This window comes from Tubulanus polymorphus, chromosome 7 (assembly GCF_964204645.1).
Source record: "Tubulanus polymorphus chromosome 7, tnTubPoly1.2, whole genome shotgun sequence".
Lineage (NCBI taxonomy): Eukaryota > Metazoa > Nemertea > Palaeonemertea > Tubulaniformes > Tubulanidae > Tubulanus > Tubulanus polymorphus.
In genome coordinates this window covers 1,197,465-1,222,424 of record NC_134031.1, presented here as the reverse complement: position 1 = coordinate 1,222,424, position 24,960 = coordinate 1,197,465, and the positions used below count along the sequence as shown (strand labels likewise).

The following is a 24,960-nucleotide window of genomic DNA, read 5'->3' as shown; positions in this document are numbered from 1 at the left end:
GTTCATTTGATGAATCCGGTTATGAACAAAATATAAGATGTTGTGCTTCATTGATGATGTATCTTTTGTTGGATTTAGACGCTGAAATCACCACGAGCTCTTCACTTGAAGGTAGAGGATTTTTGCCCATCCTCCCCAGGGAGGGATTCGAGCCTGATGGCATCGAGATTGCCGCGGTATAGACTGGTTGCCTGTCCCATTCAATATGGGAAGATAGAGACCGGTAACCAGTCTATAGTGGCAGCACCGTACGGTCACCTAGCGGAATTTCTGTGAACTAATGTAATACCTTGGAGTCACGATTGATTAATAAAACACTTTAAAATAATCGAATAACGCACCATTTCCACCTTTAGAACTATTAAAGAATAGACAGCGCTCTAAATAAACATTTCATATCACCTTTCCGCAGTATTACATTAGTTCACAGAAACTCCGCTAGGTGAACGTATGGTGCTGCCACTTTGTTGCGTTGATTTTGACTGGTTACCGGACGAGTACAGGGAACCAGTCTACGTTTGATTGACATGCCTGATTGTCAACTCGTTATAAAAACTTACTCGATAGATTGAGCCTCAAAGAAATATAATATGAGATCATTTGAGATCGAATATTCATATATTTATTGCTTCGACAAACATTTAGAACAGCCACATATAATATTATTTCATACAAAATAAAGTTAGGAATTAGAAAAAAGTTCCTGTCCAAATAAAGTTCTCTGATAGTTAATACTCTAGCTTTCAGTCGCATGCAAATTATGAGAATAGATAAAAAAATTATATAAGTCAATAGGAATAATAGCAGATAGTAATCACCCACATAATCATAATCGTAATCATACAAATATGAAACAAAATACTGGAAAATTATCAAATTGTATAAAATAATACAATTGAACCATCTGAAGTGTTCAAACCAATTGATTATTATAGGCTTAATCTAACGAAGACTCATTTTAATGATTCATCCATAATCAATTAAGGTTTACTCCATAGTGGACCCATAACTCTGAATTCTATAAAAATACATTGACAAAATATTAGAATACTATTATCTACACTAGGCGCCTGCCTGAGCGCTGGCTGCCGACTGTGTAGATCACCGACTACTTCCACAGAACGCATGCAGACAAAAATAAAACCGAATACAATGAATATACGAAAAATAGCACATTAACATAATCACCGGAGGCTAATTATAGCTTTACCCCAAACATGAAATAATCACAGAATCGCTTGAAGAAAACTCGCTTATTTCAGATTTATCGATAGAGTCCTGTCTAGTATCTATACATTTCAGTTTCTGGTCCCGAGTTTCTTTGGAAGAATCAGTTCTGAATAAACTGTTCATGTCGACGACGATGATGTTGAGATTTTCTTGAACACTTTTATTATTGAGACTGTTTTTGAAATACAGTCCACGTGTTTGAGGAACTTAAGTTATAATTCCTCGAGCACACCTGGCATTTCGTATAATTGTTGTATGAGAGTAAACATAATTATTAGAAACTCTTTGTTTGTTTAGTTAATTAGCTACTCTGAACTTAATTTGTTCACCAGTCAGTGGTTGTGATGCTATGTTCTGCCGATTCTTAAGATTCACTATGCTTGGATTTGCATAAACTAACACGAATTGACTCTGGCAGTAGACTCTTGGTTGCCAGAGACAATTCACATTAGTGTATGAAAAATCCGCTAATCCACGGTACATCCTTTATTCAGCATCTGGACCACTCTGAATCATTATCAGTAATTACTGGGTTCGAACCCGGGACACCCCTGTACATCCTCTATTCAGCATCAGGACCACTCTGGATCAGTGTCAGTAATTACTGGGTTTCAAACCCGGGACACCCCTGTACATCCTCTATTCAGCATCTGGAGCACTCTGAATCAGTATCAGGAATTACTGGGTTCGAACCCGGGACAACCCTGTACATCCTCTATTCAGCATCAGGACCACTCTGAATCAGTGTCAGTAATAACTGGGTTTCAAACCCGGGACACCCCTGTACATCCTCTATTCAGCATCTGGACCACTCTGAATCAGTATCAGTAATTACTGGGTTCGAACCCGGGACAACCCTGTACATCCTCTATTCAGCATCAGGACCACTCTGAATCAGTGCCGGCAGTAATTACAAGGTTTCAAACCCGGGACACCCCTGTACATCTTCTATTCAGTATCAGGACCACTCTTAATCAGTGTCAGTAATTACTGGGTTTCAAACCCGGGACATCCCTGTACATCCTCTATTCAGCATCTGGAGCACTCTGAATCAGTATCAGGAATTACTGGGTTCGAACCCGGGACAACCCTGTACATCCTCTATTCAGCATCAGGACCACTCTGAATCAGTGTCAGTAATAACTGGGTTTCAAACCCGGGACACCCCTGTACATCCTCTATTCAGCATCTGGAGCACTCTGAATCAGTATCAGGAATTACTGGGTTCGAACCCGGGACAACCCTGTACATCCTCTATTCAGCATCAGGACCACTCTGAATCAGTGTCAGTAATAACTGGGTTTCAAACCCGGGACACCCCTGTACATCCTCTATTCAGCATCTGGACCACTCTGAATCAGTATCAGTAATTACTGGGTTCAAACCCGGGACAACCCTGTACATCCTCTATTCAGCATCTGGACCACTCTGAATCAGTATCAGTAATTACTGGGTTCAAACCCGGGACAACCCTGTACATCCTCTATTCAGCATCAGGACCACTCTGAATCAGTGTCGGCAGTAATTACTAGGTTTCAAACCTGGGACACCCCTGTACATCCTCTATTCAGCAGTAAATCCCCAATGATCCCGACCTTCCAGTTAATCACCCCATAGCCCGACCCTACCAGTAAATTACCCCATAGCCCGACCCTACCAGTCGCCCCTGACCTGCAAATTTTGCTCTCCTAAGCTCAGAATACATTCATTTGATTAATCTGGTTATGAACAAAATATAAGATGTTGTGCTTCATTGATGTATCGTTTGTTAGATTTAGACGCTGAAATCACCACGAGCTCTTCACTTGAAGTTGAAAGGTAGAGGATTTTTGCCCATCCTCCCCCAGGGAGGGATTCGAACCTGAAGGCATCGAGATTGCCGCGGTATAGACTGGTTGCCTGTCCCATTCAACATGGGAAGATAGAGACCGGTAACCAGTCTATGGTGGCAGCACCGTACGGTTACCTAGCGGAATTTCTGTGAACTAATGTAATACCTTGGAGTCACGATTGATTAATAAAACACTTTAAAATAATCGAATAACGCACCATTTTCACCTTTAAAACTATTAAAGAACAGACAGCGCTCTAAATAAACATTTCATATCACCTTCCCGCAGTATTACATTAGTTCACAGAAACTCCGCTAGGTAAACGTATGGTGCTGCCACTTTGTTGCGTTGATTTTGACTGGTTACCGGACGAGTACAGGGAACCAGTCTACGTTTGATTGACATGCCTGATTGTCAACTCGTAATAAAAACTTACTCGATAGATTGAGCCTCAAAGAAATATAATATGAGATCTTTTGAGATCGAATATTCATATATTTATTGCTTCGAGAACATTTATAACAGCCGCATATAACACTATTTCATACAAAATAAAGTTAGGAATTAGAAAAAAGTTCCTGTCCAAATTAAGTTCTCTGATAGTTAATACTCTAGCTTTCAGTCGCATGCAAATTATGAGAATAGATAAAACAATTATATAAGTCGATAGGAATAATAGCAGATAGTAATCACTCACATAATCATTAGCGTATATGAATATGGAGCCTGATTCAAATCTGCACAAGAAGCATTTCATATCTCGAAAAAGTTGTAGATAATTGTAGATATCTCAGTGATCAGTTATTTGTAATTTACCTAGCTATATTCATATGGATAGTTGAACAATATCTATACGATGATACTAAATATAAATGCATTAAACGTAATAATGTTTGAAACCTTTGATAATGTTTGAAAATCTCAGGCAAAGTTGGAAAAACTCTAGTTATCTTGTTAAATAATGTTAATGAAAAGGAAAATAAAGATTGATTAGTTAATCTCAAGCTTTCCACAGTGAATCTGTAGGTTTTATCTCTAGTTTAAATGCTTTTATGTGGAACTGTTTTTCGAATACAGCCCATTTGTTAACAAAGAACTTACATGATAATTTCTCGAATACGCTTTCCAGAGTATTTGGCCAGGTTTATCTCTGGTTTTTGTGCGGGGAGCCATGGACTCCAACAGTTTAAGAGTCCACGGTTGTGGCCCATATACGTTTCTGTTTTAGAGTCTATGGTTGGACCATGGATGTATAAACACTAGTTTATAGTTTATACGTCCATGGTTGGACTGTTTTTGAAATACAGTCCACGTGTTTGAGGAACTTACGTTATAATTCCTCGAGCACAAACCTGGCATTTTGTATAATTGTTGTCTGAGAATAAATATTGTTTGAAATTCTTTATTTGTTTAGTTAATTAGCTACGCTGAACTTTTTTAGTCCACCAGTCAGTGGTTTTTTATTATCTTGCAATCCACCTCGTTTTTCTATCCAATATTCCCGGCACCAACATTGTGCGGAGACGGGGATATCCGGAAAACATGATAATGCGATTATATCGCAATAATACAGCTTGTCACTTTAAACCGGACTCACTTGTTGACCGGTTAGGCGAGTGGCCGAAAACTTTTACGAGGTAATCAGCTTCATTAGCAATCTTTTTGATTGTCACTCATAGCCATCATGGGTGGATCCAGACCGTATTAGCCGTATTGCCACCGGTCTAAAAGCGTGGGCTAATTTGATATGTCCTCTGATGATCGGTTTGATTTTTATATGCAGAAGCAGAGACCTGTAGTAAACTTTGCCTTTAAAGGAGCACATCCCGTGATAGCACTTTTTGGACCGAAAGTTTGTTTTCCTTCTTTTGTGTTAACATTAAATGATTAATTATATGAGATTGTTTTTCTTATAAATCATCGTTTTTATTTTCATTATGCTTTCGGTAAATTTAGCCGATGACCTCCTTATCCTGGTCGTTACTAATTTGAACATGCATCTGTAAATTTACTGTGAAAGTACCGATACTGCCGATATATTTAGACAATACGTTTGGATAGAATATGATTCTATTTCCCATTGGAATACTAGAATAATATTATTTCATTCCGGTTTTACACATCGTATCGTGGTTCGATCGACGCAAACATATGTCTTCGTTCCGCTCGTAGTATATATAGTCTGTATTTTACTCGGGGCTTGTGACGCCATGTTCTGCTGATTGACTACACACATTGACTTCACTCGATTTTCCTTTTAGCGAATCGACCCGTCACCTTTGTTTTTAAATAATATATAATTGGATGTGTTCTTTGTGTTCTCATCGACTATCGTGTGTATTTGAATTGAATAATGTTCTAAATTCGCGCCTATCATGTTTTCTAATCGCCTATCATCGGTTCAGCCATAACGATTTTCATTTTAGCGAATCGACCTTTCACTGAGGTCCCACCTGTCATGTCAGGTCTTGGGCACTTAGATGGCAGGATCTGGAAACTCTGCAGACAGACCTTAAATCTCGATATTCCGATTCGGGTCAGTTCTGATCTGTTTAAGTAGCAAAAATCATCATTTCGGGTAGAATGGAGAGACTGGGGCGGGCTTTACCTCGACTTATCACTAAAATACAGCGATATTCGACGATTAGGACCAGCAGAATCAGACCGCTCGCCAGCAGCGCCCCCTTGATAATCCGTCCAGGAACTACTACTCAGGCTCAGGGGGTCGTACCCCTGCGTGATTCTAATAAAAGGTAGGATTATTCACTTCAGATCAATTTTTCTAGCGTTATTAGTTTGTATCTATTCGACTTGTTTTTCAGAAATGAAGGCAATTCACGAGACGGTAAATCAGCTGGGCGGTGGAGCCGCGCGATTCCGGGCGTCCTCGCGTCGTTCTCTTTATTCGGAATCGGAGCGAAGAAAGAAGACATCGACCAATTGAATGTAACGGTGAACAGCGGTCGCCGAGCGATGGATGAACAGAATTACGACGAAGCCGATCGATTATTTCACGAGGCGTTGAAAATCCTCGAAACGCGGAAACAAAACGCGACGATCGACGAAAAAGAATTCATCGAGAAGAGAACGTTCGTGTTCGACTGTCTGGCGAATTTATATTTCACGAAAGGCGACGTTCGGTCGGGAGAAGCGTTGTATAAAGAGACGTTGAAGGGTTTATTCGCGAGCGGTTACGAACAGACGGATAATGCCGTCATCGAGATCAGCGTTAAACTAGCGAACGTTAACGCGATGCAGAAACGTTCCGCGGAGGCGATCGCCGGGTATAAATACTGTATCGACGCTCAGCAACGTAAATTCGACTCGGGGATCACCGACGACGATACCCTCGCGTTGTGGGGACTCTGCGTCGACTCGTACGCCCGGTTTTTAGTGTGGACGCGAGATTTCGCGAAAAGTCGCGAGTTGTTTGAGAAAGCGCTCGAACTATCGGTGAAATTACGCGGCTCGACGCACGAGCAGACGTTAGTGATTTTAAACAGCTTAGCGACGGTGGCCGTAGAAACGAACGACCTGGACGCGGCGGAGGGTTACCTGAAACGAGCGATCGATTGCGCAGAGGAGAACGCGTATCCCGATCGTGCTGCGTTCTACGTTAATTTAGCCGGCGTTTACTTCCAGAAGAAACAGTTCGATAAAGCGCTTGAACTCGGGAAAAACGCGCTGAAAATAGCGATCGAAGTTAAAGATAAAGAAAGCGAAGAACAAGCGAATTTAATCGTTAAAATGATGTCTTTACGAACGGCTGGAAAAAATCCAGCTTGATTTCTATAACAGCAGGTGGTGGGGTTCCCTCTTGTGGGGGTTCCCTCTGATTGCAGGGCTGGGGGTTCCCTCTTACAGCAGGGATGAGGGTTCCCTCTGATTGCAGGGCTGGGGGTTCCCTCTTACAGCAGGGATGAGGGTTCCCTCTGATTGCAGGGCTGGGGTTCCCTCTGATTGCGGGGCTGGAGGTTCCCTCTCTCTCTCTGCAGAATAAGCCGTCTTGATTTCTGAAATTAAGTAAAACCTGCTCAGATCATTTTGTCGATGGCTCATCCAGTGCAGTCTGTAAATGGACTGCGGCTTAGTTTCACAATCAAAATATTATCACTAAGCCCAGCTGATTATAAAGGGCTTACTACTAACTTATCCAAATGATAACTTAACACTTATCAGTGTAGTAAATTGATTTGGAAATAGGAAATAGTTATTACTTAACTGAGGCCATATAATATCTGAATTGTGAATTAAGCTGGTTTTGACTGCTCTATTCAGTATTAGTAGTTTATATGAAGTATTATGTGTTTCCTGCACTTTGTATTGGTAAATGTTGAATTAAAAGGTTGAGATTAACATTTAGTTAATTGGTTGTTTCCTTGTTGCCAGTTGACGCTGTGCTTGCCGCGTAGCTGATTACCTCACATGCCCTTGCGGGACAGAATATTTAAAATTCTACCCCAATCAGCAAAACTATGGTTCTTAAAAATGATTTACAACAACACCTGGCGTATTTACATACATTTCAATATCTAATTTTACTTCAATGATCAAACATCGGAGACATTTTAAATCTACATCGTAAAATGTTAAATGAACTGTTATCAATAAACTAAGAGCGAAAGATCATTTCAAAGTCAATTATAAACTGATAAGTCTATTGATTTATACATTATTAACAGACGCACACGTACTCGCTCACTGGCGCTGTATGAAACTGATACAACAACATACACGTGAGGGAATGAAAACATCTGTTACAAAACACTCAAACATCACAGCCACCCTTACTCCCTTCCCCTGACTATTGTTCAATCAATACTACCTGATCAGTAGTAGACAAGGCAAAAAATTTCATTCATGATCTTCTCTAAGGGGGAGGAGGGTTCACTGGCAGATTTACACTGAGAAAACAACTAAAATTCGTTGTGTATCTTAAAACATTGTAAACTTCAGAGATTAAATATTATATTGAATCTTTCAATTGCCTCTCCTAAAGCTCGTTGTAATGAGGTTTTTGATAGCATTTATCTACGGAATAGTAAAACTGCATCATGGAAAATGATTAAAATGCTGAAATTCACTTCCCTGAGCTGAACAATGTTTACACAGACCGTTTATACAAACAATAGTTTATCGATAAATTCTCATCATTGAACAGACGTTTAATCGATTATAATAATACAAAGACCGATGATATAAACGAGCGAGTGTCTGAACGAGAGTCTTAATTCAATCTGTCATTATTTCAATTACATCGATTCAATGTGTGTTCAGCCGATTATTGACTATTTCAAACAATTTCATGAAATTAACTATAACTACATCATGTACTACATAAAACCACTATCTACATGCTTCAATACGTTCTATTTCCTAGAAAAAATATGTTACTTTTACAGGGAGACGTGAATACTAACTCTGGGGGGTCAGTTGCACGGTTTAAGCTACAGTAGACTCTGTTTGTCTCGGATCTTGCGGGCCATTTAATTCTCTGTGAGGTTTAGGTTCTTTCCAGGGCAGTCAAAACTGGGATGGGTAGTTATCACGATGAATTGGAATAAATTAACTTGTAACACGTTGTCAGACGAAGGGCACGCGATAAACAGACAATTGACTCCGCAATAAACACAGTCTACTGTATAACCGATCTAACAACTTAAGATCAGACCACTTATGGATCTAAGCCACGATTACACAATTGGGTCTGATTATACTAAATATTGACTAAACTCAAGATCAGTTGTTTCACCGACAACTTCACTTTGATCAATGAAGACTATTAAACCCACCCCTGAATTTTACCACTCAATCGGATATTTTAATATACAAAGATTCTTCTCCATACATAAAACGAATAATCAAAATTTACCAAATAAAATGACTCAATCATCAACTTTATACTTATATAATTTAATAACCTATTCATATTCAGCTATTAAAACCATCATATATACACCAACTAGAAGAGCTACTATTTCCTTAATACTCTGCCAGATTTTAGAGTCCTCCAACAGTTCAGGAATCACCGATACTGTAGCGATGTAAATGAATCCACCGGCGGTGAATGGAAGAATCCACGTGGTTGCAGCTGCCTCGCCGGTACCACCAGCTACCAGACTGAAAATCGTACCGAGCATAGCACCGACAGCGGTAGTCAACTGTAACATCATCGCCTGCAAAATATCAATCAAAGTTCGGTGAAAAAAAAAACATTTGGATCTATTAGTTCATGAGGTATCTATCAGAGTTCTTACAGATCAGGAGGAAATCCTGGTATTTCCAGGACCTTTAACCGAAAATTCCCTGATTCAATCATAAGATTTACTCTCAGTTGGGGCTGTTTCTTCTCTAGAGATTCATCACCAGCAAGAACAACGAGACACCAAAAATTCCCCGACTCTTCAAGAAAGAGTCTGAATTCTCTGATTTACCCTGTTCTGTACAAACCATGATGTATGCAAAATGTAGCTTACTTTCAAACCCTCTCTCCCCAAACGTAGGCGTAGAGAGAGAGGGTTTTAGTCAGAATTAATTCCCTGATCTGCATGAACCATGAAACATGTAGCATTCCCTGATTGATCTGAACAAACAATGATGTATGCAAAATGTAGCTTACTTTCAAACCCTCTCTCTGCACATGTAAACACAGAAAGACGGTTTGAGTCAGAATTTCCTGATCTGCGCGAACCATGAAAAATGTAGGATTTTTCCAAAACCCTGTACCCATACATTGTTTTACATATACGTTATCAATAACCCCTTATTTCAATTTTCCAATCGTATACAAACCTTTCTCTTTGAGCAGCCCGATTGAATGAGGATTGCGAAATCTCCGATCTCATGGGGAACTTCATGGAATAGTATAGTAACAGTGGTTATTATGCCGACATTCTGTCCAGCGAGATACGACGCGCCGATAGCTAAACCATCGGTGAAATTATGAGCGAAATCGGCCGCTAAATTCAGATAACCAGCGACTTTTATATCAGAACCTGAAATACACAATAAACCCGGTCAAACTTAACGTGAAATAATACAGTGAACTCATCCCGAGACCAGTGAATTGTGGTTGATTGAGGCAATAATTTGAATTAAACAATGGAACTTAATTCATCGTTTATATCTAGCTTTATGTAACCTAGTTTGGATCATGTTTTCCCGAGATTAACCCGATTGGAGTGTTCCCGAGATTAACCCGACAACGGGGACCACAGCCTATGTTGCCCGCACACAGCAAACACCCAGTATCACTCGCCTGGATTGTCACACATCCCACTGAGCCAATGAGGCTGTTTTCAGCCACAACAGTTTTAATATTTGTGTTCAGTGATAATTCGACATTAAAGACCTCGAGTTAAGAGGCGTCGTTACCATTTAAGTCTTGATAAAAGTTATCTTTTTAGATGGTAATAGATATTGATTTAAGAACTTTTTCTTAGGTTTTTTGATTAATGGACCTAACTATGATGCAGGCAAATTCTTGCCTCATCGGCAGCATCTGGACGTGTGCAGAACAACAGACGTCGATAATTAGATATTTGGCGACAGATTGCTGCATGCGACGAGTTGAAATTCAAATGACGAGATTAAAACCTGTTTATCAATGTAGAGGACACGTATACAGAGTTTTATATTAATGATGATGAAATCAATAAGACAACAGCTGTCACCCAGTCACCACAAAAAACACTCAACTTCTATACATCTACATAGTGATGTTATAGCATGAAAACTGATCTTTTGTTTAAAGACTAAAATTGACAAATTATCGCCATAAAATCATAAACCTATCGAAAACTTATTAATCGAAATATCGAAATAATGACATTTTGGTCTTGATCTGAAATGCTCCTTTTTAAAACAGTCAGTCAAACTACTGCATATGCTATTCATACTAGCATTATAGCATATAAACTACTATTATTTCTGAATACTGGAGGTATCAAATTATCTGAACCTTTAGACAGCTGAGTAATAATATCATTTTTTTTTCAATTCGAAATACTTTTTTTCTCAATTTATCGCAAAAATATTTTTGCAGTGAAATAAATATATATACATAAAACCAGGGAAATTGTAAAAGTGTAAATCGCGTGTTTAAATTATTCCATTCGACAAACTCAGAATACATTTAGAGTGAAATCAATCAATATATTCAGGAATTGAGAGAGAACAGATGGAGAATTAATTCAAATAAAGCTTTAACACTGAACACATAGAATAGTCATCGGAATAATGAGAAAATCAATGGAAATCATTGAAATAAAGCTTACGACCAACACGAACAGATTAACATCACCTATAACTACTTAAAAATACTGTATTACAGTAGATTTATACCTGCGACTATCACAAGTATCAGACACAATATTCTGATATATTAATTGTATGGGATGACGACCTGAGATCTTCAGATTGTGGGTCTTTATAAAATGTTGAATGTCTGAAATAGTGCGAGTACCAGGCTGCACCGGAATATTTTCATGACACTTGTATGAATCTATTATTCGACTGAGATTTCAGCTCGACCTGAGATCTGAGGCAAGCATTAATTCTACAAACCCACCTTGATGTTGATCTTCACTTTTCTTCTTATCTCCGTCCGTTTTCTTGCGTTTCTTCAATTCTGCGTCCGTTTCTTTCTTGTCTTTTTTCGCCGAACTCTTACTGTTTTCATTGGCTGGTTTCGTCGCGGGCGGACCGTGCGAATGTCCGTGACCGCCTTTAACATATCGTACAAACTTCTCGACCATGAGGAACGCTACGATACCCGCGAGGACGCCCAGTCCAACCCTCATGTCGTGCCCGTGGCCCTCACCGCCCGCGCCGTGTGAATGCTGGTGCCCGTGCTCACCGGCGGTGTGAGTATGGGGCGTTATTGCGTGCGGTATCAGATGTAAGAATGCGTCTCCCAGTAAACCACCGGACGCGAAACTCAATAACACTTTCAGTAGCGGTCGTTTAGCCTCCGTGTGATCGAGAGGTATAAACAGTAAAATAATTACCGGAGCAGCGCTTATCAGTCCAGTCGAAACTACAGCTTGTATCCATAGTTTAGTCAAATCCGGTTGTTTCGGGTCAGTACGATCGGTTCCGGTAGGGGGCAGACCCTGTTCTTTAACGGTGTGGTGATGATCATCATGAGAATGACCATGGTGGCCATGAGAGTGGCCGTGATGATCATGGGAATGACCATGATGATCGTGAGAATGACCGTGGTGGTCATGAGAATGACCGTGGTGGTCATGAGAATGACCGTGGTGATCGTCATGAGAATGACCATGATGATCGTGGGAGTGACCGTGATGATCGTGGGAATGACCGTTTTTCTTCTTGCCCTCAGCTGTCAGATCCTCAGCCGGCCGGGCCGGTTCCTCTTTATTAGCGGCTTGCGAATACTTGAAATGTGCCGGTTCAGCGTGATGATGATGATCGTGATCATGACCATGTCCGTGAGAATAACTGACAGAGATCTGAACAGTAAATACACATACAAACAGCCAAATTACAGCGATTATTGATGAACTGCGTCCGTTCTTCATGGAGGCCGCCATGTTGAATGACGTACAGCGCGTCAAGCCGGCTATACGGCTGCGTGACAGGACTTTCAGCAGCGTGCCCGGCTATACGGCTGCGGTAACGGACTATCAATTCAATTCTCGGCATATTGATTGATAACAAATTCAAAAATTCATCAATCTAGTGTTCAGGCAGTAAACAGTGAAATACAAATGTAGCAAAAATAAGACAAAGATACCGATTCTAGACACAAAAAAACGATGTCACATTGACCGCTCTGTACATACAAGTCACACTCCAGATGAGAAGTCAAGTCAGACCCTTCTTCGTCCAAATTGCTGGAGTGCAACTAATTTGAGTGGGGGAGAGAATGATAGTATCTGGACCAACCAAAGTTTAGCAAAAAATTCCTCCATTCAAACTACCAGACCCAGACCCACCCATTTTCAGTAGCGTCCCATCTTCCAATGTGCCGAACACATGCATTTAAACTTCCTGTTCAAATTTAAGGAAAGTTGTTGGATTCAGAAACCACAAAAACAATGAGATACAAGAACGATGTTTATGTTATGCTTGAAGCTTATCATTTTATTTATATCTAGCAATGGACAATGTTACTGGCTACACACACAATGTATAGACAAGAACTAACCTAAGAAGACCATGGGAGCAGAAAGCAGCAGCAGCAGCAGCAGCAGCTCATATCAAACCAATAAAGAAATAAATCTATTTCAATTTACAGCAGACTCCGCAGTACCTTGTACTCAAGTTCCAGGACAATTAAGACAGATTTTGCCGATGAGTCTGGATAAAAGCGCCACGCAGTGGTCATGTTTGAAATTACTACCATGGTCTGATCTACACTAACCCTCCCCCCTAAAATACAATTATTCAAATACAATGTACTATTGTATTCTGATAATAATACAATATTAATATTCATTATTAATCAATAATAATTATTATTATTATTATACATGTACAATTTCTGAATGCGTTTTAACAAATTTCCGTTTTGCGTTGATTATAGTAATATTGATTTCAGTTCTGTACACACAAACCCCTTTACACACTGACCACATTACAATATCTAAAAGCCCCAGACAAGAAAAACTAGCAAATATGTTTTTTTTTTCTTTTTATACAAAACCCATTTCCACACGCGCTTTGAAAATCACTTTCTCGAAAAATGAAAAGAGATTCTGATGTTTTTAAAACATTCATTTATCTATTATAATTAATAATAGCCTATTAATTACGAGAAAAACACAGTACAGTACTGTACAATAGACTCCGCTCAAGTCGGAACTTTTGGGATCGCAGGGCTGATAAACCTCTGCATAGTGCTATCAGTAACAAGTTGAATTCTTTTCAGAAACATTTCGTTGAGATATATGAAAGAAAATGTTCAAATTATCAGTAATCAAGGGTATATCAAGTTATTCTCAGAGTTAAATGAGTGTGAGTTGATTGGATCCGGCTTAAACCGAGTCTAAACTAGTAGTAGTCGTATACTTGGGTAAAATGTCAATCTTTAATAAAATATACATACACGTATATACACACTAAATATATTCACTAATTGATGACCTTATAACATAGAAGAACATCGATATCGAAGATTATCAAACTCATTATTCATAATTTCGATTAAAAAATCCACCTCTTCAATATTTGTAATTTCCTAAATGAGATTGAAGACTTTGCAACGAATTGTGAATTCACGCGAATTCTTTTTTAAGGTCAGTTTTAAGTACAGTTGTTAATGATAATAAAGATAACCGAACGATATACATGGAAATATCGTTAACCTTTTGAAGATATTCCACTTCGAATATACCACAAGACAGTCTGACAGTTTCATCTCTTAAAAAGAAATTAGCACCAAAATCATAAACATCTCAACTCCCATAATTACTGGTTATAAATAACAGCTAAAAAGCGAAGTATTCTTTTAGAAAGTAAGTTGTTAGTGTTAGTTAGGATATCGCCCTGTTCATATTCACTTCAATTATACTTAGTGAAAAAAAGAAAATACTGTTTGAAATGAACTCTGAAAGTTTCAGATCAATTTATATGTACTACTACATTGCTGCGTATTCATACGCTGTGGGTGCCAAGGCTCTGGTAGGTTTTGACTGAAAATCAAACTTAATACTGAATATTGTGTGACAATCATATATACTGGTAGCCTCGAACCATCTCTAAACCCATCGCACATATTCACCAGCTTAACAATCAAATTTTGAAAACAAGCTGACAAAATATCTAATATCCGAGGGCTAGGGCTGGTTATATTACCTGGGCCCGATTTCATAGACCGGGCATCAGTTAACACAGATATCCTCTACCAGGGAGACAACCACCGTGATAACAATGAGAAACCGTGGTAATAATAACTAAGAGAAATTCTAAGTGTTGCCATGGATTATTTTTGCCCGTGTGATCTATGACACAGAGTCCAGCTGTATGTAATAGTACAGACGTGTCACTGGCGCTGATTAAACGGTTACTACAGGTTTATATAATAACGGCTATAACTCACTATTTTTCTTTACAGATCCATATTTTGTTTTCATACAATGATAAGACTTACGAATACCACGAATACTTCTTCAGAAAATAAAAAGAACGAAGAGTCCATGAGTTTTGTTTTCGATAAAACTATGTCTGATATGGTTTGTTGTTTGTTGTATTTTTTTTTTTTGTAAATATTTTTACGACGCGCGTCGATTTCGTTTAAACCTTCGAACGTTTATTCGGAGGTTCGTCTTGCGATTCGTAATTATCGCCGTCGGATCCGAGGCCCTGGATACTCGGAAACGCGAGCGGTTGTTCTCCGTTCCAGGCTCCGCCGTCCTGCGTGTTGACTTTCTCCTCACGAGGTTCGCCGTGCGGTGAGGGGTTCGCGCTGTTCGGATGACTACCACCGCGTGAATGCCCAGTCTGAAATGAGAGCCATTGAATTAATATTACAAGTTTTTTCAGATTGAATTCTTCGCTGGTTTTTAGAGCCCGACTCACGAGATACGGTGAAACCTTGCTATAACGAACTTAGAATTTTGTCCATCAAAACTTTGAGATTTAAAATTTCATTAATTTCATCCTGTATATAACTAACTATAACGAATTTTGTCCATCAAAAATTTAAGATTTAAAATTTCATCCTGTATATAACTACCGGTAACAGATTCTTCTGGTCACCTAAAGTTCATTATGACGAGGTTTCACTGTATATTATAGAACTATCGGTTATAACAGATTTTTATGAAAATAGTTGTAACGAAGTTCCGCTGTATTTGAGTTTTGTCCAGTCTAAAGAGCTTGACGTCCGTGAAGACTTTTCACACTGATCTTAGACATTACTAACTATAGGATGGTACTGATATTCCCAACTATTGAAAACAGTTATGTATCGTGCACCTGTAATAGCCAGATTTTCTCAATAATTCTTTAAGTATGTAACTGGGAGTCCTACACACTACACACACACTACACACAGATATCTGCGGCTATAACTGATTTGAAAAAAAATAAACATGCAACGAAAAACAAATGCACCACACTACATCACAACTCAACTTTCAGAACTATTCATCTACGTAACTATATGTACTAAAGCGCAGTGGTGCATTTCTTGTGACTAGACTGGTATTTCTAACCCGCCTCAAACCAAACCGGGAATGATCTGTCTTGATTCTTTTTACTAAGATATATCTATTCAGTGAGATAATGAGTGTGCATTGATGCCAGTTGTTGTGGGTACTGATTCTATAGTACCACGCCATAGTGCAGTAGATACAAGTGTGTGTGTGAGTGTGTGTGAGTGTAGTGAATGAAAGCCACTTGCCTAAGGGTTCTTACACATCAGCAAAATTCCCTTAATGAAAATACTTTACTGACCCTTGAACTAAAATTCCCTGTTAAAATTGTAAGACATCCTCAGTGAGGGCTGTTTCTCATCGAGAGGCTCTTGGTACCAATCGTCACCACCAAAAACAACAATATACGAAAAATTCTAGGTCCCTGATTTTCTTTTTAGAAAAAGAGTTCTTGATTTTCACTAATCGACAAGAATTCTATGACTTATCAATCTCTGTTGTATCAAAAACCACAGTCAAAGGTGCGTAACACTGACTGTATATACTAAAACAACCCTAACTAAAATACATCTATTCTACTGAAGCGAAAAAGAAGATTTCTTAGATAGAAAATCTTCTTTTTCGCTTCAGTAGAATAGATGTATTTTAGTTAGGGTACTGAAAATTCTACTGAAAAACTTCAAAAAAATTCAAATTCATGATCTATGATTCATTCTATCTAAGAAATCTTCTTTTTCACCCTTAGTACAGATAAATAGAAATTATTCACTTTTACAGTCGATTGTCTATGGATTTTCACAGTTCTACGGGACTGACATCTGAAGAACTCTTATTTCAAACAGAGTTGCCAACCTCGACGAATAAAGAAGTAAGCCAATAGTAATCTATCGAGATATCAGACCAATATTCAAGGACGTTTTATTGATATGGCAGCAGTATGATGAATCATGTCTCATTAAGGGTATCACGCGTCTTTCTCAGCCTCGGCCTCACCAGTTATTCATAATGAAAGGCAACCGTGAACATTCAAATACATTACACACATATTCAATACAAAGATATAATAATCATATCATATTCTCTTTAAACCGTGATCGAAATTAAGCATAAGTTTAATGCTATATCATATTTCTACCAATTCTGAGAGAATCGATCGATCACATTTCATTAAAATCGAACATCAAATCATCCTCAAACTTCGTATTCACCAAAACATATCACCATAAAGTAAGTTTAATCGATAAGAATATATGCGCAAAATTTTCCATTCAAATTATTCGCTATTTATTTCAGTCGCGAGACCTTTCTACGGGCGCGCACGTCTTCTCTATCGGAATATATAATAGTTACCATGGCAACGGCTAGAAAGCGGCCACAATGGATCGAGGAGAGGGAAATTTCAACATCGAGACAGATGAACGGGGGATTTCAGTTTTCAGACCCATCGACCAAATATGTGAGGCCACATAAAGTTAGAACCGGACTGACAAAATTCTAAAAGCGACAACCACACAAATTGAAGCACTATTCACTACCTATTTGAACTGATAGAGTGAGATTAAGTGAGGATTTTATACTGAATTACCAGACAACGCGTTACATACATATTTCAAACATCTTTTATCAACTGCGTAAATTATGCTCGAATTGCGAGTGAAAAGAAAAATCTTCAATTCTGAAATTTAGAGTTTTCAAATACCGCAATTTCGCTCTATTTTAAAATACAATATTTTCACAATTCTTACGGAAGCATTCTACAAATAGAAGCTTCATTAAACGCTCGCGATGAATGACATCGTTCTGAAGGTTTAGATGTCAGTGGAGGAGACACCAGTCAGTCCTCAATCCGGAGACAATAGGATGAACTACGAGGTAGAAATAGACAGAGAGGGAGAGAGGAAGATAGAGAAAGAGAGAGCTAGGCTTCACTAAACACACAACTAGACATAAGAGCCACCTATAGACACTCACAAAAACATGGCTGCCACCATAAATCCCACTATGACATCATCAACTGAAGATGATATTTGAGGAATCGACGATGTAAGCCGATGTGTTTTTAGTAAGAGTCTATATTCACATGGATGCTACCATAGCTTCAATGGTGTTTCCTATACACGACATACTGTCAAATATGGTCCCACGGCTAAAAAACATCCTTTATTTCATCATCTCTCGATCGACGTATATTCTTTATTGCGATAAGAGACATTTAACAGTAGATATATGAGACAGTGAATGTGTGGGTTCGTAAGATCAGGTTCGAATCCCTGCCAGAGCCCCGAGAACCGAAACACGAACTCAAAACATACGAGAGATTAGCTGAAGACAATCAAAGTTCCCTCACCAAACATTCTACTCTAACCTGCATATATCATGAACAATTTGTCACGCGCCTGTTTAAACAAAATAGGGAATAGAAAGTGTTATTAGTGAGCGTTTAAAATTTCGTTCTACAATAATCCATTTTAGCTGAACGAAATTTATACGATCTACCCCTCGTCCCCGCTCCCTCCTCCCCCCCACCCCCGTATTCATCGTCGTCAAAGGTAGTTTTTTGCAAGCCGTGTGACCTTCAATGACCTTTCCCGCTACAGAGATGCATCGCTGTTTTTCACCTACCAGATCAGTGGTGTTATAACCATGTGGTGGCATGCATTGTGCAGTGACCTGCTGATAATAAAACGTTGTTGTTACATAAGAATGATTTGTGAGACGATCAGATCTTCGTCGTCGTCGTCACCCGGGTGTCCGTTTAACTGGGTTCATTACATCGTCAACATATACAGATACAAATTACGAGAAATCCGAATCAAAACAAACCCACTACAACTAATGCATTGTTCTCAGTTAAACGACCAGGATACCCGCCCCTCATTTACCAACTTTTTACATTTTCTACGCGCTCTTCATTTTCAATTTCTGTCGTTCAATGCCCGTAATGAACCCAGTTTAGAAAACATCCGTTCGAAAAAAGAAAATTTTACAATAATCGAAAGTAAACCTTTAAAAAAAGTGGATAAAGATTAAAAAAACTTTGATTTTTAAAAATCCTGCGCTCTGTGATAAAATACAACGAACGATTAAAGATTTAGGGTCGATTAGAAATGACCTTGAACTGTGCGGAGAATAATGGGCTAACTATACCTGTTGTAAGTGTTGGTCGAACATAGCGGCTGAAGTCGGGAGTCCATCTGAACCATAACCACCAGTCTGTGATATCACCGAACGAATCGGGTTCACCTGCAAAGTGAGCACAATTCAGAGATTCGCTAATGATTCAACCAGGCCCAAACAGGACCCGGGGGGGGGGGGGGGCTGTTGGGGGCGAGGCCCAAAACAGTACCCGGGGGCCGAGGTCCAAAACAGGACCTGGGGGGGGGGCTGATCCTGAAACTCATAACTATGGCCCTGATTATTTGATGTATATCGGTGTATGTGCAGTGTACATTACCTGTGACTGTACGTTATCACCGACAGACGGACCGGTCTGATAATTATCCCCGTTCAGATTCATATACATCGGAGCCTGACTACCGACTGGCATTCCATAACCACCTGTTAACAATCAAAATGTAAAACATTCAATAAACGTTTAACGTTTACCACTTACATTATTCTATACTACAGCAGACTCCGGGTTACTCGGTACAGGTCAAAAAAACAACTCCACAACAAACTTTTCATTTTCAATTCCACAATTCTCTGATAAGTTTTCTTTAAAATTTTTACTGTAAAGCTGGGGCCAGATTTATTTTGGAAAAACTTTTATCAATTTTCCTGGATACAGTTCCGAAGTTGTGCGTTAAGATTTGACTAATCAGAATTAACTCATTGAACTAATTTCAACTCCTAACTCACAACTGTGGAACTGTGCACCCTGATTGTGAACTCGGTGAAATATTTACTAATCAATCTGAATCCAGTAAAGATGAGTCTACTGTATTATTTAGTTAATCAGCACATGCATCGTTTAAGCAAAATAACATCAGACTTATTATTTCTACAGTTCATATACAAATTTCACGATATTACGATATAACACACAAAAAACTTCATTTCATTCTTAAAAATATATATTTTTTATTCTCTTATTTTCACAAAAGTTTTTTTTTCTTAATTTCTTAACGTCGTTTATCACAAACACATGAAGCTGATTACGGACGATAATATACAAAGCATGCTTCTGATACAAAAAACCTTAAACCATTCAACAACTCGAGAGTCTCGACCCGTGTTTGTACAAACGTTATCGTAAATTGCGAAAATTTTTGAAGAAAATGAAAAAATACTTCGACAGGAAAAATTGATAAAAAGCGACGACAAAGTCGTCATAAAATGCAGAATTGAAAGAGGAAAAAAATAAATAGAAGCGGAACTGACAACACGATGATGCGATTTGAACGAATTCTGTAAAGCGTTTCGAAAACGTTTTCGACGTGTTCGCGGTCGGTCGTTTGTGGTTTTCTTTTCTCAAATTTTCAAACGAGAATCAAAAGGCGGTTGAACGGTAAAAGATTTCTTCTATTCAGTTCTGCTTGTACATCATGTCAAGGGATTAAAAATTCATTCATCCATAAACGAACGGAATTCTCATATATATATATTAATATATAGATATATATTTTTGTACTGGTTCTTGTTGCAGTTGTGCGAGAAAACTGAAAATATGATTGAATCGTTGATGGCCCTGAATGAAGGCGGCACTATTTATAGGACGCGATCCGCGGATGAAAAAAAATGTCGAGAAAAAATATCGCGGACATCACCAGATTATTGGTGGGGATACCAGATTATTATTGTCTATTTCGACAGTAGCCCTGAATTTGAAATCGCTGACACCGAGAGCAAGCGTGGTTCGAGCCACTGTCACCAGGGGGCGTGGTGTATATAACCGCGTTGTTATTTCAAACGCGTTGTTCTAGCCACCACCACCACCACCACCACCATCAGGGGCGTGGCGGACATACCGACATTATTTCAAACACGTGGTTCCAGCCAACACCACCAGGGGGCGTGGCTGATATACCGACGCCATTGCTCATCAGCGCGTGCGATCGTGAATTTGGTGGACCCGGGTTCGCCAAATTTTGACCCCGATGAAATGGTGGACAGACAGAACTACTCGTATGAAAATGAAGACTCGTTCCCAACCTGATATCCCCCCGTCTGGAGGGCCCTGTTGAGCGGCCGCGGCTGCCGCTGTTTTAGCCGCGTAAAGATTCGCTTCCTCCTGGGCCTTGCCGATATTCTTCTTGTAACGAATGCGTTTGTTGCCGAACCAATTAGACACCTACATTGGGAGACAAAATCATTCAAAACGATCAATTGTCGTGCTTGTAAATAATTTAACCTGTGGGTGGAACGCTGTGTGGAACGCTGGGTGGAACGCTGTGTCCGGACGATGTTTCAACGACCGTCTGCTCGGCGAACAAGTTGACGTCGTCGCCACCGCCACCGCCCGACTTCGACAATGTCTTCTTGTAACGGATTCGTTTGTTGCCGAACCAATTAGACACCTACACGTGAGAAAATAAACAACATGGCACAAAACAATGTTAGGCGAAAGTGTAAAAATGGGAAAGAACCTTGTGAGCTTGCTGGGGATTCCGCGGCCTGATTCAGAAATGACGGATGAGGCTCTTCGTGCCCCTTGGACACGTTCTTCTTGTAGCGAATACGTTTGTTTCCAAACCAATTACAAACCTACATTATAAGAAAGTAAACTGATTTACACCCAGTCTGTATCAGTCTGTGTTTACTCCGCTTAACTCTCACAACTTTTCTATAGTTGCAGCACTTCTTAGGTTCCGTCAGGGAACCAAACCTCCTAATACTCGTTTCATATCGGGGTACCTCAATTCCCTGGTTCCTCGGGGAACCACATCTCTTAGGTTCTGTCAGGGTACCTCACTTCCCTGGTTCCTCGGGGAACCACATCTCTTAGGTTCTGTCAGGGTACCACACCTCTTAGGTTCCGTCTGGGAACCAAACCTCCTAACACTCGTTTCATATCGGGGTACCTCAATTCCCTGGTTCCTCGGGGAACCACATCTCTTAGGTTCTGTCAGGGTACCACACCTCTTAGGTTCTGTCAGGGAACCAAACCTCCTAATACTCGTTTCATATCGGGGTACCTCACTTCCCTGTTTCCTCGGGGAACCACATCTCTTAGGTTCTGTCAGGGTACCACACCTCCCTGCTGGTACTATTAGGGTAAAACATCTCCTAGGTTCTGTTACGGTACAATACCTCCATGTAATGGTTCTGTCAGGGAACCATACCTCCTACTACTCGTTTCACATCGGGGTACCTCACTTCCCTGGTTCCTCGGGGAACCACACCTCCCTGGTTCCTCAGGGAACCACACCTCCCTGGTTCCTCGGGGAACCACACCTCTTAGGTTCTGTCAGGGAACCACACCTCTTAGGTTCTGTCAGGGTACCACACCTCCCTGGTTCCTCAGGGAACCACACCTCCCTGGTACTGTTAGGGTAAAACATCTCCTAGGTTCTGTTACTGTACAACACCTCCATGTAATGGTTCTGTCAGAGTTCTACTCCCAGATTTCAGCAATATGGATTGTACCAGATTGAATACAAATATCTTGTGAGGCTCAGTCGTTGACATGACATATATCAACCCTTCAACTGTGGTTTTAAGAGTAATATTTGATGGCCGATCATCAGATCGGAAAAGGGTCATAAGGTTTGGAAGATTTCTTTAGAGGATACAAGAAGCAGATACAAGAAGCAGAGATAGAATTAAAAACAGTTAAAAAACAGCATAAATTCATCGGCTTGGTAACCAATTACTGAAAGTTAAATCATTTAACGGAAACATGAAATTCACAGTATGATTGATACAGCGTTAAACAACAGGCTCAGTTAAAACCCTCAGAGATAGACTAACTAATATCCGTCTCATCAAATAGATGATGTATTTATTATGTTGTATTATTTATTAGTCCGAAAACAAGTTCAATTTTTTTCCGAATGATTTCTAGTTATGATATTATGCAAAGAGACTTTTTCCTAAGTTTAACTTCTTATTTTGGTGACATTGTTTCTCCAATTTTGACATCTAATTTTGGCGACATTTGACGCTCTTAAAACATTTGTTTCTCCAATTTTACGACATTTGAGACTTATCAATATTTCTCTCTAATTTTGATGTTTAATTGTTCAGACTTTTCTAATTTTAATATTGGCGGCGGTGCCACCTGGTGAGAATGAAACACATTACTAACCTGTGAGACAGTGAGTCCACATTTCCTCGCCAGTTCCTCCTTCGCCTCCTCACTCGGATACGGGTTACTGAGATGTGAGTAGAAATATTCGTTCAATATTTCCGTCGCTTGTTTATTGAAGTTTCTTCTCTTACGTCTGTGAAAAACAATACAATAAATACAATAACTATATAATATACCTTATAATCACTGATCCAGTCAGATGTCGAGAACAGATGATTAGATTGAAACTCATGATACGCAAATTTAAAAGATTTAAAACGATTCAATTTAATATAGAGAGAATGTCACTATACTAATGAAAATAATTAACAAGTCCCAAAATGTTCCCTTTCGAGTTAGGAGTAGTCTATTCAACATGTCGACTACGACCAAATAGTCATCTTCAGGAATACTGGACTATTAGGATATGGTCAAAACTTTGAATAAACTATTATTAGCTCATGGAAACATTTTCAGACTTTTGAAGGGTTTTTATATCATTGTCACAACGTGGATAAAGAGCTTTATTGATGGTGATTCATTTTCAAGAATTTCTTGAAACATGAAACTCGCATTTAAACTTAGTTTTGAATCCGATGAATTTGCATACATGGCATGTTTTATCAGCCCTCGACGGTGAAAGGGTTGTTTTAATCGCGTACGTACCGAGCGTCTAAAAACCGTGACCGTAGAATCATTACCGCTTCACACGTGCTCTGTTTTAGCTGCATTTCTATGGCGGCGAATTTCTTGCGTATAATACTGACCATACGTTCTATTTCTTTCGGGGCAATCGGACGGGTACGACTTTGCTCGCGAAGTAAATTCACGACGTGAGTAGTGAATTCATTGCACGCCTAGAAATAGAACAACACATAAATATCATACAAGATAAAAGACTACTGAGAATTTTTCATAATTTTTTTTTGTTCCTCTGAAGATGAAACCGTTAGAAAATAAACTTTTTATACAAATCTACAGTGGGTTTTTATTTGATAAATGACTACTGTTCTGAACATACTACTGGGTGGATACTTTTCCCTGACTATTCCCTGACATGCACACGTTGTTTTCCCTGATTGGATCTGCTAAGAATTCAATCAATTAACACAGTCAAATACAAAGACTGATTGACGGAAACTGTTTGATTTAACGTGCGATCTAGCAATCTCAACATATTTTTCTTAAAGAAAAGAAAAACAATTCTCTCTGATGTCCAGGTTAGTGGCCACCCTGTACTACTATGAAAATCATCGGTCTATTTCACGATAACAGACTGAGATACGATTTTATGTAAATTATTATAAAGCTCATAGGGTTCATACTATCACGTCAATCCAGAATTCAATGACTTTTTCAAAATATTCAAGGAGCAAACATCAAAATTTGTAGAGGTTTTATATCAAGTATTCTACGCTGTCAAGTGTAAGCAGGTTCTCTACTGGAACCAACCTGTCATTGACACAGTAATACAGTGACTTTGGAATATCTTTTTGAAGATTTTTCCCAAAATTAAAGGAATTTTCAAAGTAATTTGTCCAAA

The 24,960-nt window shown here is 39.2% G+C and overlaps 3 protein-coding genes across 9 annotated transcripts in view; 1 reads left to right on the top strand and 2 right to left on the bottom strand.

The window, feature by feature from the left end:
• The first annotated feature begins 5,518 nt into the window (after window positions 1–5,518).
• LOC141908449 (tetratricopeptide repeat protein 19, mitochondrial-like) lies at window positions 5,519–7,385 on the top strand. The gene is made up of 2 exons (XM_074798499.1): window positions 5,519–5,815; window positions 5,885–7,385. Exons 1-2 carry the CDS (start codon window positions 5,646–5,648, stop codon window positions 6,846–6,848), a joined length of 1,134 nt encoding a protein of 377 aa, XP_074654600.1. The 5' UTR covers window positions 5,519–5,645; the 3' UTR covers window positions 6,849–7,385.
• Window positions 7,386–7,532: 147 nt separating this feature from the next.
• Window positions 7,533–12,610, bottom strand: LOC141908783 (protein catecholamines up-like). Its single transcript, XM_074798985.1, has 3 exons — window positions 11,632–12,610; window positions 9,855–10,057; window positions 7,533–9,238 (listed from the first exon to the last, which is right to left on the bottom strand). Exons 1-3 carry the CDS (start codon window positions 12,605–12,607, stop codon window positions 8,984–8,986), a joined length of 1,434 nt encoding a protein of 477 aa, XP_074655086.1. The 5' UTR covers window positions 12,608–12,610; the 3' UTR covers window positions 7,533–8,983.
• A 550-nt stretch (window positions 12,611–13,160) lies between these two features.
• LOC141908039 (pre-B-cell leukemia transcription factor 1-like) overlaps window positions 13,161–24,960 on the bottom strand; it is a 28,288-nt gene continuing 16,488 nt past the window's right edge. For 2 of the 7 annotated variants that reach the window (XM_074797824.1, XM_074797825.1), the window contains exons 4-10: window positions 24,084–24,274; window positions 23,436–23,571; window positions 21,341–21,479; window positions 19,641–19,744; window positions 19,334–19,429; window positions 18,809–18,859; window positions 13,161–15,530 (exon numbers count right to left, since the gene is read on the bottom strand). In XM_074797824.1, the coding sequence (XP_074653925.1) occupies window positions 15,324–15,530; window positions 18,809–18,859; window positions 19,334–19,429; window positions 19,641–19,744; window positions 21,341–21,479; window positions 23,436–23,571; window positions 24,084–24,274 (924 nt within the window). In that variant the 3' untranslated portion in view covers window positions 13,161–15,323. Of the gene's footprint in view, window positions 15,531–18,808; window positions 18,860–19,333; window positions 19,430–19,640; window positions 19,745–21,340; window positions 21,480–21,539; window positions 21,706–21,774; window positions 21,893–23,435; window positions 23,572–24,083; window positions 24,275–24,960 lie in introns of all 7 variants that reach the window. The other 5 variants (XM_074797827.1, XM_074797829.1, XM_074797826.1 and 2 more) reach the window with 4 other exon arrangements.